Source organism: Eschscholzia californica, unplaced genomic scaffold, assembly GCF_041429995.1.
Source record: "Eschscholzia californica isolate CP2 unplaced genomic scaffold, dmEscCali1.0.p SCAF_2, whole genome shotgun sequence".
NCBI lineage: Eukaryota > Viridiplantae > Streptophyta > Magnoliopsida > Ranunculales > Papaveraceae > Eschscholzia > Eschscholzia californica.
This window is the reverse complement of record NW_028238309.1, coordinates 61,619,482-61,628,435: the sequence shown is the minus strand read 5'-3', so window position 1 is coordinate 61,628,435 and position 8,954 is coordinate 61,619,482. Positions and strand designations below refer to the sequence as shown.

General features: G+C 32.7%; 1 protein-coding gene across 1 annotated transcript; it reads right to left on the bottom strand.

Annotated features, from left to right (window-relative positions):
- Window positions 1-228: 228 nt before the first annotated feature.
- Window positions 229-2,269, bottom strand: GAE6 (UDP-D-glucuronate 4-epimerase 6). Its single transcript, XM_086661911.1, has one exon. It carries the CDS (start codon window positions 1,996-1,998, stop codon window positions 622-624), a length of 1,377 nt encoding a protein of 458 aa, XP_086518037.1. The 5' UTR covers window positions 1,999-2,269; the 3' UTR covers window positions 229-621.
- Between the last annotated feature and the right edge of the window lie 6,685 nt (window positions 2,270-8,954).

Here is an 8,954-nt window from a genome sequence, read left to right as displayed (position 1 = left end):
CTTGAGTTCACAAGATCTCATTTCATGTAGTCTGTCTATACACATTTGTTCATTCACTCCCATCAAACTACATTATTAGAAAATTGTAGCTCTAGATATTTATAATTGTTGTCAAAGTATACATACATCCACTTGCCCGACATAAAAGCAAATAAATTATAAAATTAACAACAAAACAAAGCCCAAACCTAAAAACACCAAGTAATGAAAACTTAGAAATAAAGACAATTAGACAAGAAGAATCAAGATATCATTTCATTTATTTTTTTCTTTTTGACCTTTTTTTTTTTTCTCTCTAATCAATCATGATTCATGAACGGTCGATTCGCAATAGTTACAGCGAATTCGATATACCATCATTACATACAACTAACAACACATTATTATACTAAAAATTTAAAGATCTAAATAGATCTATAGATCTACAATTGTACCTTCTTTCACTCTCTTATTTTCTTCCTTTTGTTTCTTCTATATAATTTTACAAACAACAATAATAAAATAAAACCAACAACCAAAAAAAAAACAATAATGATGATAATTAATTCAAATAACTTAATAATTAATCAAATTAAACACCCATCTATCTTGTGAGGGTCATTTTTTTTTATTTAATTTTGATTAATCATCAAGATTACCATTTTCCTTTTTTACCCTTGGTTGAATACCAAAATATCCAACATACCATTTAACAAATTTCTTCAATCCAGTTGACAAATCTGTAGTTGGTTTATACCCAAAATCATTAAGAGCTAAACTAACATTAGCATGAGTATATGGTACATCACCATTTCTTGGCATCTTAATCACATGTTTCTTAGCTTTAACATTCAATAATCCTTCAAGAATTGATACTAATTTCCCAACTGAAACTGGTGAAGTATTACCCAAATTATAAATCCTCAATTGAGCTGGTCCTTTCTTCTTACCACCACTACCAGTACTCTTCTCAGCCGTATCGATTGCTCCTAAACAACCTTTAACGATATCGTCGATATAAGTAAAATCGCGGGCAACTTCTTTTTGATCATGGGTTTGATAGATATTGATTGGTTTACCTTGTAATATATCTTTAGTGAAGAAAAAATAAGCCATATCAGGTCTTCCCCATGGACCATAAACGGTAAAAAACCTCAAACCGGTAATTGAAAGACCATAAATATGATTATAAGTATGAGCAATTTCTTCACCAGCTTTTTTAGTAGCAGCATAAAGACTAGCTGGTTGATCTGTTCTATGTGATTCTGAAAATGGGTTTTCAGTATTTAATCCATAAACTGAACTTGATGATGCCCAAACTATAGATGGTTGAGGATTAGCTGATTTTGATATTTCAAGTAAGTTAATGAAACCAGCTATATTTGAATTCACATAAGACTGAGGGTTTTTCATAGCGTATCTAACACCTGCTTGAGCAGCTAAATGAAGAATATGAGTAAAAGGAATTACGTCGAACAGTTTAGCAAGTAAGTTACCATCATTTAGATCTCCTTCAACAATGAAAATTTCATGTTTTAAGAGTAAAGATTGACGAGCTCTTTTTAAAGATGGATCATAATAAGAATTGAAATTATCAAGACCTAATACTCCATCCCCACGTTTTTTTAGAGCTAAAGAAGAGTGAGAACCGACGAAACCAGCTGCTCCGGTGACAAGAACGGAAAACCCATTTGGCCGACGAGGGGTAGCTGAATGACGGACTTGTTTTTCCCAGGCGGCGCCACCACCGGCACTACTGCCGGTGTAAAAAGCAGAGGAAAGGAAATTGGTTGTGTGAAGGGCATGATGGGGGGAATTTCCATTATTGTTAGTATCAGAGAGTGGTGGGTAGTTTATAGTGAAGAAGAAGATGAGAAGAAGAGCAACAAGAAGGGTAACTCTGAATAGAAGTTTAGAAGAAGCAGCTAAGAGTTTTGTGTGATTAACACGACGGAGGTAGCTGTTATAACGTTCTAATTTGGTGGTTTTACTTGTATCTGGTAATGATGAAGCACCCATTAATGGAGATTTTACTTTCTCTCTCTAGAATATGTATGTATTAATGTGGAAGAAGAAGGACTCTGATGAGGGGAAGAGGGGAGGAGGGGGAAGAGTCCTGAAAAATGAAGGGAGAGGAGAAGGAAGGATATAAAGTGGGAGAATTTTAGAGAGAGAAAGAGAGTGAGGGATGGTCCACACTGCACATTACTAGTGTGTCGGTTGAAGACCACCGTCATCTCTTCTCTACTTCCATTGCCCTTTTGTTTTTGGACTAATCACTATTTTTCTTTTATTATTTTATTAGCCAATTGGAGAGAGACTATTTAATTTAGGTTAATTTGTTTTGAGACCCAAATTTGTGACCAACTGACGTTATAGGTGTCAAAAGCGATCTTAAACCTTTCGACATGTCGTCGTAAGTTCTTCTCTCTCTACCACCACCAACACTCTCATCTTCAACCAGCACCAACACTCTCATCTTCAACCACCACCACCATCTTCATCCGCTTCATTTATATCTTTATCTTAAAATTCGAAATTGAAAATTTATGTGTTCTCTCCTGCTCTATCCCTCATGCTCCCTTTATAAATGCAAAAGAAAGATAACATGAGAGATAAAGCAAGAGAGTTATGGAGTAAAAAAGATACTTATGTTTTTCGTTCAGGGTTTCAAGAGTCAAACAGAAAAGATGAAAATGAGAGCATAAAAAATACTGGTGGTTGTGGATGAAAACAGGAGTTGTGGTTGTGGTGGAGGGGAGAGAGAATAGAGTACGCCGGTAAGTTGAAGAGAAAAAAAAAATTAGAAAAAAAACACAAGATGTCAGAAAGTCGTACGTAAGTGCTATAAAAACAAGATTTACAAAAATGCCATAAGAACAAATCTGATAGGTGGAACAATTAACGGCTAAAAAGAAAGTTTGGACACTTAAAGGGACCAAAAATATGAACACAATTGAGTCCAAAATAACCTTGGTCACAATTGGGAGCAAAGAAATAATAAACCCAATTCTTAAAGTTAATTCTTTTTGTTGAAAAATTCTTAAAGTTATTTAATTAATAAAATAAATTATCATCACATACACAATAAATTTTATTTGTTTTCACCTTTCCTTATCACTAAATAATACAATTTTAATTTACAAAAAAAAAAAGAATATTAAAAATATGATAAAAAAAATCACATAAAATAGAAGTATGATTGTATAATTTATTAAACACTCTATAACTGACTTGTGCTTTAAATTTAAGCAAAATTGATTCAAATTGTTTGGTTTATGAGGTGTAAAATTTGAAAAGAAAATAGTGAAGAATTTGGTAGAGTGAGGTACTGAGGTGTCATTTTTTTCTTTAACAATGGAGGATCATGTGTAATCATGTACATCAAGGTCTTGAGTTTCTTAAATGAATACAGCTATAAATAAATGCCACGTGGAAACACGTTTACTGCCCATATATTCAGAGAGTTTAATTTATTTTTATATGATTAAAAGTTGTTGTAAAAACAAAATGGAAAACTCTGTGTGTCAGATTTGGCCAACTGATTCTAACCTTTAGTCTAACCCATGCTTTAGGCACCCACAGAATGTAAGGGGAAGAAGACTGGTTCAATCCAATTTTACACAAATAACTTCAATTCAAGCCACCACATGTTTGATCGGAGTATGCTAATAAAAAATCTCTACCTGTTATAATAGTGTGTGTTTCCGAAGGAGTACATATAAGAACGGAGTTTGAGCTTGGTGCAAACGATCGTCGTTTACGGTTAGGACTACAGGGGTATCTAATCTCATTTGCTCTCTTAGCTTTCCTCTCTCAGTGTCAGTGTTAGTGTCGGGTCAGCGGGGTGTTTTCACCGTTGGTGTTCTTTCTGATCTCTACGCATTTCACTACTCCATCGAAAATTCCCTCTGACCTGCTGTACTCCGATTTTGTAGTTTCCACCGCTTGCGAGAGGGTTTTCACCTTTCACAAAAAAAAAAAAAAAAAAAGGCTGTTTTAACCAAACAAACAATACATTAGTTGTTTTCATTTTATTCTACTGACAGGAAGATTCTAACTGTAAAAAAGCCACAAATCACCAAAAAGCTGATTGTAGAAAGTGGACCCACAGAATACATGGACCACTATGGAAGAAAATCGACTTACCCCTTTCCCACCCAAATTTACTCCAACTCCCTCCCGGTTAATTTAAAGGGCCACTCTCAAAGTGTTAGAAGCGCCTCTCGAACAAATTTAGGATAGAGGTTGAAAAAAGGGACGTCAATAACACTTTAGCAAGGTGCAAGTTACCCACTCCCTTGTTCATCAAAAAAAAAAAAAGTTACCCACTCCCTCCCGTTCTACTATATTTGTGTACTCTGGTACCGCTTTTACAACCACAAAAACGAAAATGTGACGAAATTCACAACTGAAAAACAATTGAAAGTCATTTCCAACCGTTCATATAGTCAAAGAAATGTTCCTACCATGCCGATCTTTGATTTTAGGATAATTTTGCTAAAATATGGATCATCCATATTTATTTTTACCATTATAATTGTGTTTGTTTGTTTTAATTGTTACAAACTTCAACATATGTTTTATCATTATTATCTAATAACATAAGATCAATAAAAACTAAAATTGTGAAGGAAAAACTCTATTTGTTATATCATCTCTCTTTCAAACTCATTTTATCTTGTGTAAATGCGTAAATTTGCACACGTTAAATATATGCACCGAAAATCACAAACAATTATAAGTCCTGTGTATTTTCACAGAAAACAAATTGAACTCGTAAAATAGTACAACGATAATACAAAAAGGAAAAAAATCATTGAAAAGGCATGGTTAGTTATGTATATGTCATTAATAGCACAAGATTTTCAACTCCAAAATGAGTGGGAACCCACAAACATTTACTACATTGTTATCCTCCATGACCAAATCACATGTACTTCCACTTGCATTTTGATGGTACCTGATTGACTGACGGTGGTCCATGTTTTGATCCCACACTTCCATATCAGATAAGACTCTTATCTGCCGTTTCTATTGAAAATGAAAAATGGAGTTTCCGGTTACAATTCTGACTGAACACCGACTGAAATATGTGGTTGGACAAGATTTAAACAGAGAAAGTGTTGTATTTTTTCTCTCTAAATTTTGTCCAACCACTTACCTCACTCGAGATTCAACTGAAATTATTGTCGGACATAGGAGTATTATTCTTGATTTAAAATTGAAGTTTTTTTTTTTGAATAGTTCAGCGAAATTGAATCTTTTCTTTCACAAGGTAATATAGTATTTATATTTCAGAACCCAAACTTAGAGGGGAAAATGAATTTAGTAACCACTTCAACCAATTGTCATGGACAACTAAACTTATGTGTATTTTCTACAAATTTCTCATCATGAAGTTGTCTAAGTGGGATAGAGGCTAGAGCCATTATATTCCAATCCATCATTCATGATTCATGTGTCTTCTCCATTTTTGTTTTTCATTACTAAATTCACTTAAAAAAATGTCACAATAGGTAGTGTACTTGCCACATTTCTCTCGTCTCTGCTTTTCGTTACTAAAAATTCTCGTTCAGATTCTAATTATAATCGAGACTGTTAAATACCGTTACAAAATGTCATAAATAACTTTACCCACTAAATTTCACACTTAACCACATCAAACCGTGTAACAAAAAGTTTATGATCGGACGGACTCAAAATAGAATATCACATATATCTTGTATATATATCACATATACAAACGATTAATCTTACTTTAACTAAAACAAATAAATGAACTCAATCTTTGTGTGTTATATAACTAACAGTATTTAATAATAATGTGATTATGACATAACCCTAAGTTTTATTTACATAGAAGAAGAGAGAGATAGAAGAGTTGCAAAGGTGATGTGAAAACTCCTATTTGGGATCACATAAAATGGACCCAAAAAGTAGAAGTAATTACAGATTCATCAAATTAGGGATAGGTAGGGTAAAATATCAATATCTCAAAATTAATAATGTGAAAAAGACACAAGCAATTCATGATTGTAAGCCATGCTTTCAGGGGCGAGCCCACATAGGGGCCCGTGGGGGCGCGTGCCCCCACGACCCTAATGTGACTCGTATGTTTTAAGTTACACTTGTCATTATATTATGTATCTAGAGGTCCACATTTGAAACAAAATTCTTCTCTAGCTCAAGTGGTGAAATGCTTGGATTACCTTGTGGAGGTCTTGGGATCGACCCACACACAATACCTTTTTTTTTTGAATTTCCACTACTTGCATTTTTTTCGTAGAATGTCTACTATTTACATTAGTTGAAAGTATTGTTTCGTTTAAGATGACTGCTTATTGAAAATACTTTATAAAGTGCATGTTTGGTCTAAAATTGATTCTTATGAATTCAACTAATTCAATTTTGGCCTCCTCAAAGTGACCAACTTAATAACACGACTTCGTAGAGATGATGAATTTTCTAAATAACTCCCTTAACTTTGACTATGTCTGATTTTTTAGTGACTTGTATTTGGACTTCAAGATTGTATTTTTACACGTTTGTTATAGTAAACATTTTATTAGAAAGAAAAGTTTATCTTTATTTTTTTTCCATTACGATCACTTGCTCTTCATCATCTCCACCATCGTTTTCGTAATCTTCACCACTATCTCTTCATCCCTTCCTGTGTTTTTTATTTTAATATTTTTTGAGAATGCAGTTGGGGGAAAGATCTTCAAACCATATTGATGAGAAAATTATTGCTTGTTGTGCATCAAAATTACCATAGAATATCTAAACTATAATTAAAATTTTGTTGAAATTTTGTTTTTTGATTTTAGCCTGATCGTATACTATGGAACTCTTTCACTAACTATAACAAAAAAAGTGCCCCCACTCATAAAATTTTCTGGCCTCGCCACTGCATGCTTTGCCTCAATTGTTCTATGAGCTGTACAAATAGGGCCACATATCTTTTCCAAAGATGTGAAGTTAATACCTCCAGTTTTAAATCTATGTCCTGGGAGGCTTGGAAAAAATGAGTGAAAAATCCAAAAATCTAGATCCTAATAAGAAAAAAACTCACTCAAAAATAATAAGTCAAAAAAACTCATTTTTTGAACATTTTTCAAAATGTTCACAAGATATGTAATTATGTTGTTAACAATACAACATATTTTTTTTCATAATTCCATTTTTACCCTTATATGTTGACAACATATATCATTGTGTCGTTATAAAATGTTGACAATATCTATAATAATGTCCCGACTTATTATAAAATGTTGGCGTCATATATAATTATGTTCTTAACAACATATATAATGTATTAGTCAAAATATTATTTGTTCGTTAACGGATTTGTTAAATACAAAGGATAATATGCATAACATTTTAATTTTTGTAAAAGTCAAATAAAAAAAATGCTTTAGTCTTTATATTTATGTCAAAAGCAAAACAAAAAATGCGGTAACCATTTATTTTTTCACAAGACAAATTGAAAAATGTTGTAGCCAAAATGTTTGTGTTAGTTTGTCTATGTAAAATGCAAAAGAAAAAAATGCGAAATATTTTGGCAAAACAATGTCTAAGCAAAAACGAATTTGTTCACAAATTTACAAATTGTTGAGACAAACTAAGATTTGTTCAGAAATTTACAAAATTGTCGAGAGCAAATCAATAATTGTTCAGAAATGTTCAAAAATTTTTTTGACATTGATTTGGGCGGAAAATTTCATTTTAGAGGGCAAAATTGTATTTTTACCTACTGGGTTTTTTCCTCATTATTATTTAGTATTGGGCCTGATTCTCTTTAACTTCCCTATTTTGGGCCTTATAATTACCGGCCCGGTTTGTTATGCCTGGCTAACCCAATTTTTTTTGAGTTATTTGAGTGTACGAGTAGTGTCTGTGTGTTTTCTGACTTAAATTTGAAATCTGATTCGAGATTTTAATGGGACTCCATCATTTCAAATCACATTTTAGAGTGTTTATTTTTATCTGATTAATGATGTCTGCAAACTCTTTTGAATAGCTGATACCCATTCATTTGGATCTATTTGAGTTAACGTGTTTAAATTCCTCCTCCCTCCTACCCACACAAACTTTTTGTTAAATACGTAGTTAAAAATTTGCAAACTCTCTCAAATATTTATTATGTTAATTCCAAGTTGCTCCTAAGTTGTGACTAATTAGAAAAATGACTCCTATATGTGTCCGACATTTCAATTTGATCCTCAAGACTATAAGCAAACTTAACCGTCATACAGTTTCTTTCGCTTTTTTAGTTTTGAGCAAGGAATGAAATTTCGGTTTCGATGGAAATTTCGGTCGGTCCAAAAGTGGACACGTTTCGTGGAAACGTTTCGGTCTGTGTGGAAATTTTACAAATTAGCGGAATAATAAAACAGTTCTAAAACAATTAGTTTAGGGGATAAATTGAGTTATTTAACTCTATTAGTATTAAAACAGTTAAGTTAAGTGTTTATCTGCAATTAAACAGTTAGTTTAGGGGGTACATTGAATTATTTATCAGATGTAAACCTAAAACAGTTAGTTTAGGGTCCAATCTGCTATAATAGTAATAGTTAGGGGGCTAACCAGAAATAAAATATAACATACTTGTTTTGTAGTAAAAATTGTTTTCCCCTTAAATACAACCCTTAATCCCTATTTCTAAGACTTCTCGACCGAAACCAACTGTTCCCTCTTCCTCTCTCTCTCTCTCTAAAATCGAAATTTGAAGGTAAAGATCACCTAAAGAAGAGAAGAATATCTTGAAGAACAAAAGATTTGAGAAGTAGTCAAGAAAGATGAAACAAATTAACAGAAAGGTAGAAGATAAACGACTAAGGTATTATATGAGTTATGATTTTAGAATCTTTCGAAACCCTAAACCTAAATCTCTGTTTCGAAATTTCGTATCAGATTTCGGTGGAAATTTCGTTTCGGTGATGTGAATTTAGGACATGTTTCGGTCATTTCGA

What these genes read in the sequence shown, in the direction of transcription:
- GAE6 (XM_086661911.1), bottom strand. Translation starts at nt 1,998, where the DNA reads ATGGGTGCTTCATCATTACCAGATACAAGTAAAACCACCAAATTAGAA.